The following is a 20,656-nucleotide window of genomic DNA, read 5'->3' as shown; positions in this document are numbered from 1 at the left end:
TTATATTCCAGGGCCGCTGTTCTGAGGATGACAGGGATATACATCTCTATCTATCGGTCAGGTATTGACTGCCACCATTGTATTAAAGGAGAACTACACCTCATATCTTCAACCTTGTCACGTATTGAGGCAGATTATTAAGACTGACATATCGCATGCCAGTCTTAATAAAGGGCCAACTGGCTGTGGCTTGTTCATCAATCAGGCCATGTGCCACAATGGAAACCTAAGCCAGAAAAACGGACGTCTGCCCCAATCCCTGCCCCTTTCTACCCACACAATGTGTCAAGCAAGGTGTGTATCGGAGCTCGTGGTGTGCATTCCTGGGCCACAATATCCTGCCCCAAATATACCAATCCTACAAATTTCACCAATTAAAGTCTCCGAAATTAATAATTTATAACCAAACTTAATAATTTAGTTAATACATGAAATAGATTACACAGATGTCAAAAATGTAAAAAAAAACCTTAAAAGAAAGGAAGAGGTCACAGCGAGTCTCCACTCCAAAAATAGGTTCAATACGCATATTAATCCCACATCATACAAGGGTTGGGAAATAAAGCACAAAGAAAATCTTATGGCAGTGGCTGATAACAGAGAACAACAGTGAGCCAGTGTTGCATATAGTTATGTATACACCCTTGTGCAAGAATCCATACTTTTTTAAGGCAGGCAGAGGTCTGGGTAAGCAGCACAGGGTCGATATGGTAATCAGACAGAGGTCAGGGAAGGAGGCACAAGGTCAGTATGGTAATCAGATGGAGGTCAGGGCAGGCAGCACAGGTTCAGTACAGTAATCAGGCAGAGGTCAAGGTAGGCATCACACAATAAGAACAGTAAACAGACAGATCAGGGAAGGCAGCACAGGGTTAACACAGTAATCAGACAGAGGTCAGGGCAGGCAGCACAGGTTCAATACAGTAATCAGGCAAAGGTCCAGGTTGGCTGCACAAGTGCATAGTCAGATAATCAGGCAAAGGTCAGACATAGGAGGTCAAAATACAAATCAAGCAGATACACCATCACAAGAGCTACAAAAGCTAGGAACCTTTTCGCTCAGGGACCGATACTTAGGGCTGGTACTTGGCCTCTTGGAGCATGTACCAGCAGGAGACAGGAAACAAGGACGGCTACTCCAGAGATGGAGCACACTGCGGCGGGTGTTCTGGCATCTATGACTGCAAAGAGAGGACAGATGTCGGTAGTCAAAGACTGCCAGCATTACACTCGTGAGACGAGGAAGACGTTGTTTTTTTTTATCATGAGCTACTTCTTTTGGGAATTGAGAATTCAACATCTGATTTCCAGAAAATGAGTTCTTACTTTAAAGTGGCATCCATGATTTTATTAAAGTGTACCCCTAACTACAATTTCACATTGCACCTAAATTTCCATCTATTTGAAGTCTAGCTGCATGTTTCCAAACCTCCGTATCTCTACCCATGTAAGAGCTTTGGTGTCCCAGGCCCCTTCTCAGCCTACAAGCCTATAATACAGGGGTAGGGAACCTTAACTCTCCAGCTGCTGTGACACTACAACTCCCAGCATGCTCCATTGACTTCCATGGGAGTTCCCAGAACAGAAGAGTAAGTATGCATGCTGGGAGTTGTAGTTTTGCAACAGGTGGAGAGCCAAGGTTCCCTACCCCTGCTATAGTAGTAATGCAAGCTTATAGGCTGAGAGGAGGCCCGGGAGACCAAATATCATAATACAGGGTGTTGTCACTCCATACATATATGTATTTATTAATGCAACTTGGTAAGACTGTACATACTGTTCCAAATGATACATTCATCTCTGCTATGTTGACAACCTCAGCTCTACTACACCTGTTTGCGCAGCTGTTGTCTCTGAATACAGTGTCTAATAGCTCCGGATAGACTCCCATACGTTTCATTTGCATGAATGCTTCTTTATTTTCCTCGCTTGTGTATCTTATGTAATACTGAATATCAGGTTTGCAAACAAATCACATCCTTTCCGTGATGTGAAGAACGCCATCTGTTTTATTATGTTCCCTTGTGATTTCACCGCTTGTTTCTGAAAGACTAAACCTCGGCGCATTTGTTATGTTGAGCGCCGTATATTGTAAGGTAGCAAACAAAGTTATGTCATCTGCCACAGTAATGGGGATGCTGGGATAGGATATAACAGGGGTGTACAACCTGCGTCCAGCAGTCGCCAGAGATGCCCCCATAGTAGAGGACCTGCCCCAGGTGACCACTTTGAACATTCCCTGTTTTTTAGAAGTGGCCACCAGTAATCTGTGGGGAAATCGGTTTTCATCTCTGCAGCGCCACCACAGGAGAAGTGAAGTATTACGTTGCTCCTTGGGTGCAAAATGGATGTTAAAAATGGATGTTTTTTAATAGCTGTTTTGCACCATGGTCATGTGATTGTGGGCTAAGAGTAAGTTCACACAGTGGATTTTTCAGTGGGACCCAACGTCACCCCAGAAATTTCCACCTCCATTCACTTCAATGGGAGACTCAGATGGAATCTGCACAAAGATCAGTCAAGAGGTTTATTTTTTTCCACTAGCTAAATTTTTCTGGGTGGTGTCAAAGGCAGAAAAAAATGCAAATTTTTGTGCAAAAACTCATTTTGCACACATAAAATTGCAACTTTTTTATGTCCTGTATGTCAGAAAGCTGACATTGGACCCCCTTTTTCTGACTCATCACATGGTATAGGACCCCCCTTTCTTAGCCCATCACATGGTATAGGATCCCCTTTTTCTGGCTCATTACACGTTAAAGGACCCCCATTTTCTGGCCCGTCACACAGTATAGGACCCCCTTCTTCTGGCCCATCACATGGTATAGGACCCCGATTTTCTGGCCCATCATATGGTATAGGACCCCGATTTTCTGGCCCATCACATGGTATGGGACCCCGATTTTCTGGCCCATCACATGATATGGGACCCCTTTTTTCTGGCACATCACACGGTATAGGACCCCCATTTTCTGGCCCACCATACGGTATAGGGCCCCCTTTTTCTGGCTAATCACGCAATTTATAACCCATTTTTTTTAGCCCTCACACAGGGACCCCATTTTCTGCCCCCCACAGTATATGATCCCCCTATTTATCGCCCTTGCACAGTATATGACCCCCTGTTATCTCCGCACCCCCACACAGTAGTGGCCAATACTTTTTACTCACCTGTCCACACTACAGACCTGGATGCTCTCCGCTGTCACCTCCAGGGAGCGCTGTTCCCGACGCTGAAGAAGGCTGCGACGCTGTATATAGCATCCCGGCGTTCTTCAGTGTCGTGACATCAGTGTAGCACCGCCTAGAGGAGGCGGGGAGGGTGGCCAGGACAAGAGCGTGGACAGGTGAGTAAAAAGTATCAGCAGCTGCTAATTGCAATAACACAATAAGTAGCGGCCGATGTGTGTCACCCAAAATGTCTTGGCGTGTCACCTGTGACATGCGTGTCATAAGTTCGCCATCACTGACCTAACCTATCATGGCGACTAGTGGACTATCTCTATGGTCGCTGCAGTAACTAGGTGGGGTTTGGGACATTCTCTATTACCCTGAAGGACTAGTCCAGCGCCTTGTGTGCCTGAATATAAGATGATAAGCAGGGATGCGCTACAACTCCCATCCTCCTCAAAAAGAAAAAAAATCCACCGGGAGTTGACAGGTAAATATAAGAAGGAATTTTCCAAAGTTTTCCGATTTTTATTAAATTTCCCTTTCACAAACTTGAATTCAAATTGCACAATGGTTAGAAAACTCCTACACAGAATGTTTGACAAAAACGTCTCCCACGCAGAGAATTGCTGAAAGCCGGCGGATTGAGTTGACATGAACAGCAAACATGGCTTGTACCAAAGGTGAAAAAAACAACGTTCCCCGCTCAATTGCCCCTTATGTAATATAATATGCCGACTGAAATGAACCGGCCCTAATAGCGGAGGCTCTGGGCTTATTATGGAGCCGGATCTTCACCCTTATCTGATTATTGCACCATAGGGGGCACTACTGTATCTTTGCATGCCTATGACCTCATACGGGTCCTCATGGTGTGATTTCAATGGGAGCCGTCTTTTTGGTCAGGATTTTGAGGTGGATATGGCCTCAAATTCCTGACCAAAAAACTCTGTGTAAACTTAGCCTTAGACTTTTGGGGGGTTTTGGCTGCTCTTTATGGCTTCAATGAGGTTCTAAGATCTTGGACCGTACTTTTTAGAAGGGTCTCTTGACAATAAGTACATCAAAAACCGCATTTATCAGTCCAAATTTTGGCCCCTACACACACAGGAATCCAGCCCAGACAACGGTCAGTACATTGGTCGGATTTCCTGGCCCAAACCCAACCAGGAGACCAGGACTTTCTATATCCTACTGATCCATAATGCTGGCTCCTCGTGGGCTCTCCCGTCCATATTATACACAGTATGGGACGGAGGCAGGGGATATCAGCGTCTTATATCACTATGGGGCCGGGAGTCCTCGTGGTTCAGACCAGGAAACTTGTCCGAGGCACGGTCCGGGTTCCCCTGTGTGCATGGGGCCTTATGGTGGCAGTACAGATCATTGGGGCTCAGTATTATGATGAGATCTTATCCGCACCCCATTACTATATCCCAGATTTGCTCTTAATCCAAGATTAATAGTTACATCGAGATGAGATGACTAATGTACTTTACATGTACCTACCCCAAATAGCCTTTCCTTCCTTCTCTTTACACCCTCCGTCCTCTTTGCAACTTTCGCCCTTCTTTCATCATCCGGTAATGCCCCCCACAAGCTCCTCGAAGCGTGCAAAGCGCAACATCGCAAAAAGTAAATGAAAATGTCACCAGAAAATATTGTAAAGTGCCGGCAATTATATGGAGGTGATTTATCAAATAATTGCAGTGATGACTAAGCAAAGCACGGAGGCAGCAGATAGCGCCCCGCGCCAAATTACATTCATTGTAGATTAATTGGATGGTTCCTCAGCCCCATCACCCCTGACAGACACGGCCACCCCGCAGAGATGCTCTGACGGCTTCATCATGGCGGACTGCGCACAGCATGTAATGATATTAATTCACATAAATAAGACATTTGTATTCCGCCCGGGATCTCATGACTGTGACGTGGAAAGTGTTTTTGTGCTTAGATTTTTGGGATTTTTCTTTAACTTTTACTGATTTGTTAATTCATGATATACATTGTACAGCACTATCAGTGTAGATAGCAGCGGTCCTATAAGGAAGGGTTGGTTCATATATGATATACATTGTAAGACCAGGGCCGTTTTAAGACATTGGTGGGCCCTGTGCAAGTGTTTCATGAGTGGGCCCCCTGATCACCAAAACCTGCACATATTCTAATTCCCCCTCAATGACCCCCACATGGTATGATGCCCCTTAGTGGCTAATGCCTCTCTAGTGGCCCCATAATGCCCCTCATAATGTACCCTTCCATGTCGCCTCCACAGATTCATATCCCCCACCCCACCCCCGGGGTGTCCCTACTGTGTTATGTCCCCCCCCCTTTGCCTGCAAAGTATCATGTCCCCCCACCTCCCAGGTTGCCCCCAGAGTAGAATGCCCCCCCATCCCCCAGATTGCTTCCACAGTTTCATGTTCCCCATTGCATATAATCAAAGAAAAAACAAAGCTTATTACGGTACTCACCTTTCCCCGTTCCACCATTCACTCCCCTCTCTGGTCCCAGAGACGTCACTACATCACGCCTCCTGCTCCCAGGACACCGGGGGTGAAGACAGTGGCCGGGTGATGAATCAGGGAGTGGATGGCTCTCTACTCCATTAACGTCTGCAATTCATCAGTGTATTCCAGACACCGATGAGTTTGTGCAGACCGGACCCATTGCCTGGAAAGTGGGACAGAAAATGCTGGACTGTCCCACTGTCCAAAGGGGCCCCCCGCTACCATAGGGCCATCCAAAAATAGCATTATCAAACCCGTACGGTGAACACCATAAAAGTATACCATAATGCACAAATTAATGTATTTTTATCACCTCCCCCCCCCCCCAAGAATAAAAAGTTCTCAAAAAGTCATACATACAAAATATTGTTTCCAATAAAAACTACAACTTGCCTTGCAAAAAATGAGCCCTGACATATCTCCATGAACTAAACAGTAAAACAGTGATAGATGTCAGAATACGGTGAAAGTCGCCTAAAAGATAAAATGCAAAAAATTTTGATAGAATTGTAATTTTTTTTTCACACTCGCCCCACAAAAACATTAATAAAAGCTAATCAGAACATTATATGTACCCACAGTGGTGCCAAATGAAAGTACAACTCGTCCCACAAAGAACAAGCCCTCACATAGCTAAGTTACCCCAAAAATGTAAAAATATGAATTTTGTAAGATAAAAAACTACCAACTACCCCACGTCATTAAAGGGTTAAGATTAGAGATGAGCGAACAGTGTTCTATCGAACTCATGTTCGATCGGATATTAGGCTGTTCGGCATGTTCGAATCGAATCGAACACCGCGTGGTAAAGTGCGCCATTACTCGATTCCCCTCCCACCTTCCCTGGCGCCTTTTTTGCTCCAATAACAGCGCAGGGTAGGTGGGACAGGAACTACGACACCGGTGACGTTGAAAAAAGTAGGCAAAACCCATTGGCTGCCGAAAACATGTGGCCTCTAATTTAAAAGAACAGCGACGCCCAGGTTCGCGTCATTCTGAGCTTGCAATTCACCGGGGACGGAGGTTTCCGTCCAGTTAGCTAGGGGTTAGATTCTGGGTAGGCAGGGACAGGCTAGGATAGGAAGGAGAAGACAACCACAACAGCTCTTATAAGAGCTAAATTCCAGGGAGAAGCTTGTCAGTGTAACGTGGCACTGACGGGCTCAATCGCCGCAACCCAGCTTTCCCAGGATCCTGAATGGAACACACTGACAGTGTATTCCCGTATACCCCATATATACACCCCAAATCCCCGTTCCAACGGTGTGCCCCCCCACCTTCACCTCAGAAATACCCTGCAAGTCCCCTAGCAATAGAATTGGGGCTATATACACCCACTATTTTTGCTACTGGTATATAGTGCCATTGTCTGACTGGGAATTCAAAGAATATATTGGGGTTACGTGCACCCACAATTTTTGCTACTGGTATATAGTGCCATTGTCTCACTGGGAATTCAAAGAATATATTGGGATTACGTGCACCCACAATTTTTGCTACTGGTATATAGTGCCATTGTCTGACTGGGAATTCAAAGAATATATTGGGGTTACAAATACCCTCATTTCTTGCTACTGGTATATAGTGCCATTGTCTGACTGGGAATTCAAAGAATATATTGGGGTTACAAATACCCTCATTTCTTGCTACTGGTATATAGTGCCATTGTCTGACTGGTAATTCAAAGAATATATTGGGGTTACAAATACCCTCATTTCTTGCTACTGCCATATAGTGCCAGTTTCTGACTGGGAATTCAAAGAATATATTGGGGTTATAAATACCCTCATTTCTTGCTACTGGTATATAGTGCCATTGTCTGACTGGGAATTCAAAGAATATATTGGGGTTACAAATACCCTCATTTCTTGCTACTGCCATATAGTGCCAGTTTCTGACTGGTAATTCAAAGAATATATTGGGGTTACGTGCACCCACAATTTTTGCTACTGGTATATAGTGCCATTGTCTGACTGGGAATTCAAAGAATATATTGGGGTTATAAATACCCTCATTTCTTGCTACTGGTATATAGTGCCATTGTCTGACTGGGAATTCAAAGAATATATTGGGGTTACGTGCACCCACAATTTTTGCTACTGGTATATAGTGCCATTGTCTCACTGGGAATTCAAAGAATATATTGGGGTTACGTGCACCCACAATTTTTGCTACTGGTATATAGTGCCATTGTCTCACTGGGAATTCAAAGAATATATTGGGGTTACGTGCACCCACAATTTTTGCTACTGGTATATAGTGCCATTGTCTGACTGGGAATTCAAAGAATATATTGGGGTTACAAATACCCTCATTTCTTGCTACTGGTATATAGTGCCATTGTCTGACTGGGAATTCAAAGAATATATTGGGGTTATAAATACCCTCATTTCTTGCTACTGGTATATAGTGCCAGTTTCTGACTGGTAATTCAAAGAATATATTGGGGTTACAAATACCCTCATTTCTTGCTACTGCCATATAGTGCCAGTTTCTGACTGGGAATTCAAAGAATATATTGGGGTTATAAATACCCTCATTTCTTGCTACTGGTATATAGTGCCATTGTCTGACTGGGAATTCAAAGAATATATTGGGGTTATAAATACCCTCATTTCTTGCTACTGGTATATAGTGCCATTGTCTGACTGGGAATTCAAAGAATATATTGGGGTTACAAATACCCTCATTTCTTGCTACTGCCATATAGTGCCAGTTTCTGACTGGGAATTCAAAGAATATATTGGGGTTATAAATACCCTCATTTCTTGCTACTGGTATATAGTGCCATTGTCTGACTGGGAATTCAAAGAATATATTGGGGTTATAAATACCCTCATTTCTTGCTACTGGTATATAGTGCCATTGTCTGACTGGGAATTCAAAGAATATATTGGGGTTACAAATACCCTCATTTCTTGCTACTGCCATATAGTGCCAGTTTCTGACTGGTAATTCAAAGAATATATTGGGGTTACGTGCACCCACAATTTTTGCTACTGGTATATAGTGCCATTGTCTGACTGGGAATTCAAAGAATATATTGGGGTTATAAATACCCTCATTTCTTGCTACTGGTATATAGTGCCATTGTCTGACTGGGAATTCAAAGAATATATTGGGGTTACGTGCACCCACAATTTTTGCTACTGGTATATAGTGCCAATTTCTAACTGGGAATTCAAAATGCGCAAGGCTCCCGGAAAGGGACGTGGACGAGGCCGTGGGCGAAGTCGGGGGAATGGTTCTGGGGAGCAAGGTAGCAGTGAAGCCACAGGGCATCCCGTGCCTACTCCTGTGGGGCAGCAAGCATTGCGCCACTCCACAGTGCCAGGGTTGCTTGCCACATTAACTAAACTGCAGGGTACAAACCTTAGTAGGCCCGAGAACCAGGAACAGGTCTTGCAATGGCTGTCAGAGAACGCTTACAGCACATTGTCCAGCAGCCAGTCAGACTCTGCCTCCTCTCCTCCTATTACCCAACAGTCTTGTCCTCCTTCCTCCCAAAATTCCCAAGCTTCACAGAACAATAACCCCAACTGTCCCTGCTCCCCAGAGCTGTTCTCCGCTCCTTTCATTGTCCCTCAACCTGCCTCTCCACGTCACGATTCCACGAACCTAACAGAGGAGCATCTGTGTCCAGATGCTCAAACACTAGAGTCTCCTCCATCTCCGTTCGATTTGGTGGTGGATGACCAGCAACCCACCCTCATCGACGATGATGTGACGCAGTTGCCGTCAGGGCATCCAGTTGACCGGCGCATTGTGCGGGAGGAGGAGATGAGACAGGAGTTGGAAGAGGAAGTGGTGGATGATGAGGACACTGACCCGACCTGGACAGGGGGGATGTCAAGCGGGGAAAGTAGTGTGGATGTTGAGGCAGGTGCAGCACCAAAAAGGGTAGCTAGAGGCAGAGGTCAGCAGCTTAGGCGAAGCCAGGCCACACCCGGAATCTCCCAAGATGTTCCAGTTCGTACCCAGCCCCGAAAAACTCCCACCTCGAGGGCACGTTTCTCGAAGGTGTGGAGTTTTTTCAAGGAATGCGCCGAGGACAGATATAGTGTTGTCTGCACAATTTGCCTCTCGAAATTGATTAGGGGCTCTGAGAAGAGCAACCTGTCCACCACTTCAGTGCGCCGTCATTTGGAATCCAAGCACTGGAATCAGTGGCAGGCAGCAACAGCAGGACAAAGGCCGCCTGCCGTTCACGCCACTGCCACTGCCTCTGCCACTGCCACTGCCACTGCTGACTGTGCTGGCGATGCACTCCAGAGGACGAGCCAGGACACCACTTCATCTGCCTCCGCCACTTTGTTGACTTCTCCCTCATCCTCCCCTGTTCCTGTCTTATCTCCTTCTCCTGCACCATCAAAGGCACCATCAGGCGCTTCTTTACAACAACCCACCATCTCTCAGACATTGGAGCGGCGGCAGAAATACACTGCTAACCACCCACACGCGCAAGCCTTGAACGCCAACATCGCTAAACTGCTGGCCCAGGAGATGTTGGCGTTCCGGCTTGTTGAAACTCCCGCCTTCCTGGACCTGATGGCAACTGCGGCACCTCGCTATGCCGTCCCTAGCCGTCACTACTTCTCCCGGTGTGCCGTCCCTGCCTTGCACCAGCACGTGTCACTCAACATCAGGCGGGCCCTTAGTTCCGCGCTTTGCACAAAGGTCCACTTGACCACCGACGCGTGGACAAGTGCATGCGGACAGGGACGCTACATTTCACTGACGGCACACTCGGTGAATGTAGTTGAGGCTGGGACTGCTTCCCAAACTGGCCCGGTGTACCTCGTCTCCCCGCCTAACATTCCTGGCAGGGACACGAGAAGAACACCCCCCTCCTCCTCCTCCTCTACCGCCTCCTCCTCCGCCACCGCCTCCTCCTCCGCCACCGCCTCCTCCTCCGCTGTTAGATTGACCCCAGCTACGAGTTGGAAACGTTGCAGCACTGGCGTTGGTAGACGTCAGCAGGCTGTGCTGAAGCTGATCAGCTTGGGGGACAGACAGCACACTGCCTCCGAGGTGAGGGATGCCCTCCTCGATGAGACAGCAATATGGTTTGAGCCGCTGCACCTGGGCCCAGGCATGGTCGTTTGTGATAACGGCCGGAACCTGGTAGCAGCTCTGGAGCTTGCCGGACTCCAACATGTTCCATGCCTGGCCCACGTCTTCAACCTAGTGGTGCAACGTTTCCTAAAGAGCTACCCCAATGTTCCAGAGCTACTGGTGAAAGTGCGGCGCATGTGCGCCCACTTTCGCAAGTCGACAGTAGCCGCTGCTAGCTTAAAATCTCTCCAGCAACGCCTGCATGTGCCACAACACCGGCTTTTCTGCGACGTCCCCACACGCTGGAACTCAACGTTTCAGATGTTGAATAGAGTGGTTGAGCAGCAGAGACCTTTGATGGAATACCAGCTACAAAACCCTAGGGTGCCACAAAGTCAGCTGCCTCAGTTTCACATCCATGAGTGGCCATGGATGAGAGACCTTTGTGACATCCTACGGGTCTTTGAGGAGTCCACAAGGAGGGTGAGCTCTGAGGATGCGATGGTGAGCCTTACAATCCCGCTCTTGTGTGTTCTGAGAGAATCCCTGATAACTAACCTAACTAACCTAATCCCAGGATAACTCAGATCACACAGAGGAGTTAGGGATAGCATCCGATCCGTCACAGCTGGAGAGTAGGTCCACACATCTGTCCGCTTCACTGCGTTTAATGGAGGAGGAGGAGGAGGAAGAAGAGTTGTCCGATGATGTGATGGTGATACAGGAGGCTTCCGGGCAACTTCGAATCGTCCCATTGTTGCAGCGCGGATGGGTAGACATGGAGGATGAGGAGGAAATGGAGATTGAACTTTCCGGTGGGGCCAGAGGAGTCATGCCAATTAACACTGTGGCAGACATGGCTGAGTTCATGTTGGGGTGCTTTACAACCGACAAGCGTATTGTCAAAATCATGGAGGACAACCAGTACTGGATCTTTGCTATCCTTGACCCCCGGTATAAAAACAACATCTCATCTTTTATTCCGGTAGAGGGGAGGGCCAATCGCATCAATGCTTGCCACAGGCAATTGGTGCAGAATATGATGGAGATGTTTCCAGCATGTGACGTTGGCGGCAGGGAGGGCAGTTCCTCCAGTAGGCAACCAAGTTCTCACCGGTCCACACAAACGAGGGGCACACTGTCTAAGGTCTTGGACACCTTGATGGCACCCCCTCGCCAAAGTGCCGCCACGGAGGGTCCTAGTGTCACCAGGCGTGAGAAGTATAGGCGCATGTTGCGGGAATACCTTTCCGACCACAGCCCTATCCTCTCCGACCCCTCTGCGCCCTACACGTATTGGGTGTCGAAGTTGGACCTGTGGCTTGAACTTGCCCTATATGCCTTGGAGGTGCTGTCCTGTCCTGCCGCCAGCGTCCTATCTGAGAGGGTGTTCAGTGCAGCCGGTGGCATCATCACTGACAAGCGCACCCGTCTGTCAGCTGAGAGTGCCGACCGGCTCACTTTGATAAAAATGAACCACCACTGGATAGAGCCTTCATTTTTGTGCCCACCTGTGTAAAGCACCCCAACATGAAACTCCATGTCTGTACTCAACCTCTCCAATTCCTCCGCATCCTCATACTCATCCACCATAAGCGTTGCACAATTCTGCTAATACTAGGCTCCCTCCACCCTGATTTCCCCCAACTCTGCTGGTTAGAGGCTCCCTCCACCCTGATTTCCACCAACTCTGCTGGTTAGAGGCTCCCTCCACCCTGCTTTCCCACAACTCTGCTGGTTAGAGGCTCCCTCCACCCTGCTTTCCCACAACTCTGCTGGTTAGAGGCTCCCTCCACCCTGATTTCCACCAACTCTGCTGGTTAGAGGCTCCCTCCACCCTGCTTTCCCACAACTCTGCTGGTTAGAGGCTCCCTCCACCCTGATTTCCACCAACTCTGCTGGTTAGAGGCTCCCTCCACCATGAATTGGTCCAAACTGGGCTGTTTAGAGGCTCCCTCCACCATGAATTGGTCCAAACTGGGGTTTTTAGAGGCTCCCTCCACCATGAATTGGTCCAAACTGGGCTGTTTATAGGCTCCCTCCACCATGAATTGGTCCAAACTGGGGGTTTTTAGAGGCTCCCTCCACCATGAATTTGCCCAAACTGGGCTGTTTAGAGGCTCCCTCCACCATGAATTTGCCCAAACTGAGCTGTTTAGAGGCTCCCTCCACCATGAATTGGTCCAAACTGGGGTTTTTAGAGGCTCCCTCCACCATGAATTGGTCCAAACTGGGGGTTTTTAGAGGCTCCCTCCACCATGAATTTGCCCAAACTGGGCTGTTTAGAGGCTCCCTCCACCATGAATTGGTCCAAACTGGGCTGTTTAGAGGCTCCCTCCACCATGAATTTGCCCAAACTGAGCTGTTTAGAGGCTCCCTCCACCATGAATTGGTCCAAACTGGGGTGTTTAGAGGCTGCCTCCACCATGAATTGGTCCAAACTGGGCTGTTTAGAGGCTCCCTCCACCATGAATTTGCCCAAACTGAGCTGTTTAGAGGCTCCCTCCACCATGAATTTGCCCACACTGGGCTGGTTAGAGGCTCCCTCCACCATGAATTGGTCCAAACTGGGGTGTTTAGAGGCTCCCTCCACCATGAATTGGTCCAAACTGGGGTTTTTAGAGGCTCCCTCCACCATGAATTGGTCCAAACTGGGGTTTTTAGAGGCTCCCTCCACCATGAATTTGCCCAAACTGGGGTGTTTAGAGGCTCCCTCCACCATGAATTTGCCCAAACTCTGCTGGTTAGAGGCTCAATCCACCCTGATTTTCAAAACAAATGTTGGTGCCAACCTCAACTTACTACAAGGGCCAAATTCACTGCTGGTGACAAGCTCTCCTCACTGCAAGTGCCAAATACACATGTTTCAAGGTGTTTTCCTACTGTCAGAGAGGTGGTATTGAGTGTGTAAAGTGTGTAGTTGTTAGGCTGTGATGTTGGGGTAATAGAGGGTCTTTGGTGTGTTAGATGCCCCCAGACATGCTTCCCCTGCTGTCCCAGTGTCATTCCAGAGGTGTTGGCATCATTTCCTGGGGTGTCATAGTGGACTTGGTGACCCTCCAGACACGGATTTGGGTTTCCCCCTTAACGAGTATCTGTTCCCCATAGACTATAATGGGGTTCGAAACCCGTTCGAACACACGAACATTGAGCGGCTGTTCGAATCGAATTTCGAACCTCGAACATTTTAGTGTTCGCTCATCTCTAGTTAAGATATGTTTTTGCCCCTTTGTGAATTTTACATCTGACCGGATGTCACCGTCACCCTTCATCCTCTCTGGGCAGAAATCTTCTCTTTGTGTCTTGCAACTGAAATTTTATTTTCCGAGACCAATTTTCTAAGGACCTGAACGGCCCAAACCTCACACAGTGATTATATGAACAAAACCATGGAAACCACCAGCAATACCGTGCGGGGATATAGATTTCTAGGCCGGGCTGCTGGGGGGATATGTCAGCTATAATAGGTCCTATTAGGACATCGGAGATAACACTATAGATTGGGACCTCCATGCAGGGCTCGCTCTTCTTGAGGACCACCTCGGTCACTGTAGGTTGGGATGGTGGCCAAGGCAGTAATCTTTGTCCATGGTCCAGGGGCTCAGCACGAAAACCGTCATCTCTAATGCCTCCAGTGACATGCATGTTATATGTAATGTGCATTTAATGTTCATATATGTTTACCACGTATGTATCCAAAATTCCAATTTTTTATAAAAAATTTTATTTTTTATAAATTGCTGAAATTTTGTGTTGACCCCCTCCGTCCCAACTCTAGTAGATGATAGAGCATAACATAACGAACACATTATCCTATTAATATTATAAATGTGAAAGTTTGTGAGTTTGTGGGTTTGTGGGTTTGGATGTTTGCATGTTCGGATGTTTGTTCCTCAATCACGGAAAAACCGCTCCACCGATTTGGCTCAAATTTTCCAAAAACATAGTAAATACACCCGATTGCACAATAGGCTACTTTTCGTCACAATAACGCACATACGTTTTTTCCAGGACCCACGCAAAAAGCCAACTCACATCACTATCTCTGCAATCGCACACACTTTGGACCATAGGAAGCCCTAAAACTTCACATTCCCCTCTATACCCTAGCCCCTAACCCCACACAATCTCATATACATATACTTTACCACTTTGCCCCTCACCTTACCGATACTCCAGGAGGCGCTCTTTAACACTCCGAGCAGCCATGTTTGCCGACCCCCACCGCTCTGACAATCCGCCACACCGCCCACCCATGTCAGTACCCCTAGGCAGTCTAATAAATGCAAAAAAAAAAAAAGTTTAAAAACAGTAAAAAAAATATTAAAAAAAAAAAAAAAGGATTAAAAATTCAAATCACCCCCCTTTCCCTAGAACACATATAAAAGTAGTTAAAAACTGTGAAACACATACATGTTAGGTATCCCCACGTCCGAAATCGCCCGCTCTACAAAGCTATACAAATATTTTTCCTGTTCGGTAAACGCCGTAGCGGGAATAATGGTCAAAAGTGCCAAACCGCCGTTTTTTCACTGTTTTGATTCTGATAAAAATTTGAATAAAAAGTGATCAAAGCAATAACATTTCCCGAAAATGGTAGAACTACAAAGTACACCTGGTCCCGCAAAAAAAGACGCCCTATACATCCCCATACACTCACGTATGAAAAAGTTACGGCTGTCGGAATATGGCGACTTTTCAAAAAAAAAAATTTTAACATAGTTTTGGATTTTTTTTAAGGGGTCAAAATGTAAATAAAACCATATAAATTTGGTATCCCCGGAATCGTAACGAAACACAGAATACAGGGGACATGTCATTTTGGTTGCACAGTGAACGCTGTAAAACCAAAGCCCGTAAGAAAGTCGCAGAAATGCATTTTTTCTTCAAATCCACCCCATTCTGAATTTTTTCCCTGCTTCCCAGTACATTATATAGAATAAATAATGGTGGCATCATGAAGAAAAATTTGTCCCAGGAAAAATTAAGACCTCATATGGCTCTGGGAGCGGAGAAATAAAAAAGTTATGGGGTTTAGAAGGAGGGGAGTCAAAAACGAAAATCAAAAAATGCCATCGGCGGGAAAGGGTTAACTTCAAATACTTCTGTCCCAAAGTCACTATGTAAAGTTTCTCACAGCACCGTATATATAGCAGCTCAAATACAAAGTAACTTCAACACAAAAGTCTCACGTATTCTCTGAATTAAAGCAAAAACAAGATACAAAGTTACATTTCATATCCCATCCCTTATACACAGTACGAAAACCTTACCCGCGCCTGTATATACCCACTGCTACAATCACCGCAGACGAAGTCGCGGGTACCAGCTAGTTAAGAAATAAGGGATGAATGAAAGTGAAAGTGACTGCCAGATCAGACTACGCAGCGTATGTTTGTCGTCTGTAACCATGGAGACACATAGTTCTGCCTAGGAGCAGTACACACAAAACGGAAGGAAATTTTTTATCAAAGTTCCTTTATTCTTTATTGTAGATGTTTTGACACAATAGAAATCTGGAATCCTTTTTGCTGTTTTTTAGTTATTGCATTTTAGCAGATACCCCATTTCCAAGGGTGACAACCAATTCCTTAAAGCGCCCAAAGAAGTTGTCGTTTAGATTTCTAAAACCAATTTCGTAGGCAAAGTTTGATTCATTTTTTGTCAATCAGGATCTTGGAAAACTAAATGACAACTTCTAGAGATGAGGGAGTAGTATTCGATCGAATAGCTTGCCGCCATAGGAATGCGTGTAAGCGGCCGAACACCAAGGGTTTAAACGCATCGAATATTCGGCCGCTTACACGCATTCCTATGGCGGCGAGATATTCATCTCTAACAACTTCTATTTTTTTATTGTTGTTTTTTAATGGCCACCATTAGTCGTTGTAGAATCTGTTAGCCCATATAACGTACAAGAGGACAACTCGAAGAAATCCATTCCCCGCCATCTTCTTTTTAGCGTACAGATAGGAAACCAAGTCTTGTGGTTAGGCCATTGGGATGTCGGGCCGTGGTAATGTTCCAGCCATCCTTCATCTCCATTCCCCTGTGCGCATCCATCGTGCCTCCATTCGTTGTTTGGCCTCTATTTTGATAAAGGAAAATGAAGGAGTTCCCTGTCTATATCTTCACAGGACTGTACTAAAGAATAATGACTTAAGATCGAGACAGGAGTTAACCACTCACCTCACCAATCAGTGGCCTTCCCCAGGAGCTCTGGATGTTAAAGCTGTGGCCCTGGAGACATTGCTCTACCAAAAGCACAATGACCAGTGGGATGAGTAAGTGTAATATGTCCTTGTTGTCAACGCCATACCAACAGGAAACCCATCCGATATAGCCAAGCGGGCCATGCAGAGCAATCGATGGCCACCTCCTCGGACCGCTCCTAAACTTGTGAAGACGTAGGGAGTCCGGAGGCCCTTAAAGTGCCCTCAACATAAGACATATACAATGAATATATAAGAAATTCTAATCATGTCAGTGGTTGGAGTACAATTAAAGGAACACTCCATGCTAAACTTAGAAACGGTGTCAGTTGCAGGAAATTAAGGGGTGGAGCATGACAGTCCTGTATCAACTTGACAAAAGCAGATAATTTAAGGGGTTTTCCGTGCTAAAAATATCCTAAGGATAGGTCGTCAATACAAGATTGGTGGGGTCTGACACCCGTTACCACCACCGATTTTCAGCAGCTGATATTTAGACAATGGAGCAGGAAGCAGACAGCGCTGTTCTCTGTGTAGTGGACAGATCAGGTATTGCAGTTCAGCTCTCATTCATACGAATGGGATTAAAGCCGCAGTGACTTCATTTCGCCACTACATAGAGAACGGAGCTATCTGCTTCCTGTTGCATTCTCTGTGTATCAGCTGCTGAGAAGAAATAACCAATGGGGTTTCTGGGTGTAAGAACGTGACAGATATGATGTAAGTGACCTATCTTTAGGATAGGTTATCAATATAAGAATGGTGGGGTCTGACACCCAGCACCCCCACTGATTAGTTGTTTTCAGCAGCTGATATTCAGAGAATGGAGCAGGAAGCAGACAGCGCTGTTCTCTGTGTAGTGGCCAGATCAGGTATCGCAGTTCAGCTCTCATTCATTCAAATGGGATTAAAGCTGCAGTGACTTCATTTCGCCACTACATAGAGAACGGAGCTATCTGCTTCCTGTTGCATTCTCTGTGTATCAGCTGCTGAGAAGAAATAACCAATGGGGGTGCCAGATGTGAGAATGTGACAAATAGGATATGTGACCTATCTTTAGGATAGGTTGTCGATATTTTTGACTTAGAACACCCATTGAAGGGGTTTTCCCTCCAATACAAATTATACTTAAAACAATGTGTTGCAAGAAAAAGGAAAAATGGAAATTTTTTCCATGTTATTACCTATGTTTTAAAAAAATACCTAAAAATCGTGCAGTTCTTACTTTGTCCACTAGGACATATACTATTCTGAGACTTCCTGTTTTCTGTAGGAGATTTCTTTGCAGCAGTGACCTCACTTACCACACACTGATGATCACAGTGATCAGTGATCGTGTATATGTAGGTAAGATACAGAATCCACCAGTTGCAATGGAGGATTTCACATCTTATCTACATCCCCTCTCTACAATGTCCTTTGCCCGGGTCATAGAACAAACCTAGAAAACTCACCCTACGAGAAGGGTCTGCTCCAGACCATTGTGTCTATGGCTGATGGTCCTTGTACAGGAAACAGGAAGTCACAGAGTGTTTTAGGCTTAGTGGCAAAAGTTGGAATTGCAAGATTTTTAGGATTTTTTTAAATATAGAAAATTAAAAACAAGTCCAAAAAAATATTTAAAAAATATGTTTAACATAAAAGCATGTTTAAAATAATAGGTAATTTTTTGGCGACGCATCGATTTTTCAGCAGAATGTGATCAGTTTAGGTCCCACACTTGGACCCTGCACAGATCAGCTGTACTGGCATTGGCTGAACACCAGAATATATAATATAAAAGTAATAGCCATAACCCAGAACCAATATACCTATACAGTGGATGGGGCTGCTACTATTACTTTGATAGGAGATCTTGCTCAGGCTTCCAAGAGAACAGCTGATCTGTGCAGATTCCGAGTGTGGGACACCCACAGATCATATACTGATGACCTATCCTGTGGGTAGGTCATTTTGACTTTCACTCAGCAGCTGCCATTTTGACAGTGCAGAGGAATGCCCCGTGGCAGGAAGGATGCCCTGTGGTAATGAGAATGCCCCATGGCAGTGGGGATGCCCTGGATTGTACGTCTGTTCCAGTCCTTCTGTGTGGGAGGCCGACATTCTAACCCCATATTCACACAACTGGGTTTCACCCATGAAACCAGGTCTGTGGTTTGGCTGGATTTACAGTAGCCCACAAGAGGGACTCCTAGCAATACAGTTATTCATGCTGCTAGGAGTCCTTGCTTCTCAATGGCGAACTGTTCCCTACTATAATCGCAACGGGACGGTGGGAGGAAGGATAAATCCAGCCAACACACGGAACAAACGTTACAGGTGAAACTTGGTTGTGTGAATACAAGGTAGAAGTTGAGCCACTGAGTTGTTCTCAGTGAGAGGATTTTCTCTTTCTAAAAGCCTCAGTTGTCTGTTTCTTTACATACGGAATGTATATATCTCTGTAAGCCAGTATATTATAATATGTTCAAAAATATATATATTTTTTGAGTGTACAATGTACTGGTATATAGACATATATTGGCAGTGGATTTTGACACGGAATCCGCCTCAAAATCTGCTGCCAAAAACAAGTCAATGGGAGCCGCTCACTGCTTTTTTCCACTAGCTAGTAGGCGCGGCGTGAGGCCCATTCATTCATGCCTAATCCGGAGCGGAGTGCTGCGATGGGACGCCGGTGCACTGCATCAGCATTCAGTCGCGGCTAACGCGCGGTATCTTCACACATGGAAACCTAAGGTCCTAGGCTTCAACCTTGCACCCCACATCTCTCCCCACACAGTACACCCTGCACCCCACAACTCTTCCCTCATAGTACACTAATGCACCCCACATCTTTCCCCCACCCACGTTCAACCTTGCACCCCACATCTATCCCCCCACAGTATACCCTGGACCCCACATCTTCCCCTCCCACACAGTCCACCCATGCACCCCACATCTCTCCCCCTTCAGTACACCATGCACACCACAGTATACCCTGAACCCCACATCTTCCCCTCCCACACAGTCCACCCATGCACCCCACATCTCTCCCCCACCCACAGTCAACCTTGCACCCCAAATCCCCCCACAGTACACCCTGCACCCCACAGTACACCCTGAACCCCACATTTCCCACACACACAGTCCACCCTGTTCCCACATCTCTTCCTCAAACATAGTCCACCCTGCATCTCACATCCCCCTCCCCAGTACCTTAGACCACACAGGTCTAAGTACCTAGTCACGTGACCATTTGATGTCACACAGGTCCTTCTAAGTACAGGAGTCAAACTTTCCCCTGATCACCCCCGCTCTTATCCCAGTTACAACCTTTTATCCGTTATAAGAGCGGGTGGTGATTGGTGGAATGTTTGTTAATAAGTAAAACACTGCAGGGGCAGAGTGGGGCATGCGGTGAGCCGTGCAGGACCGCGGAACAGCAGTCTAAAATCGGGACTGTTCCACGGGATGCGGGACGGTTGGGAGCTATAGCTAAGCCCATCTTGTTATTCCAAGACAGACTCTGAGCTCACAGAGGATCTCAGAGCAATGTCTAAGGCCCTGGCATTCTGGAAATCAATGACGGTTCAAGATTATAAAAAAAAATGTGCAAATGTTTTAGGCAGTTGGGATGGGGGGAGTCCTGCAAAGCAAGAATTACTTTCAGAAATAGAATATTCGGTGTGACCTTTGCCCTTTGCCTTCCATCAATTCTTCTCG

General features: G+C 46.3%; 1 protein-coding gene across 2 annotated transcripts in view; it reads left to right on the top strand.

The window, feature by feature from the left end:
* RUNDC3B (RUN domain containing 3B) overlaps positions 1 to 20,656 on the top strand; it is a 109,071-nt gene that overhangs the window by 75,768 nt on the left and 12,647 nt on the right. The window contains exon 9 of one of the 2 annotated variants that reach the window (XM_075271741.1): positions 16,877 to 17,023. The exons of the other annotated variant lie outside the window; for it this stretch is intronic. Coding sequence (XP_075127842.1) covers positions 16,877 to 17,023 — 147 coding nt within the window. The remainder of the gene's footprint in view (positions 1 to 16,876; positions 17,024 to 20,656) is intronic. 2 annotated transcript variants of the gene reach the window in all.

This window comes from Leptodactylus fuscus, chromosome 4 (genome assembly GCF_031893055.1).
Source record: "Leptodactylus fuscus isolate aLepFus1 chromosome 4, aLepFus1.hap2, whole genome shotgun sequence".
Lineage (NCBI taxonomy): Eukaryota > Metazoa > Chordata > Amphibia > Anura > Leptodactylidae > Leptodactylus > Leptodactylus fuscus.
This window is presented reverse-complemented; position numbering and strand designations above follow the sequence as displayed.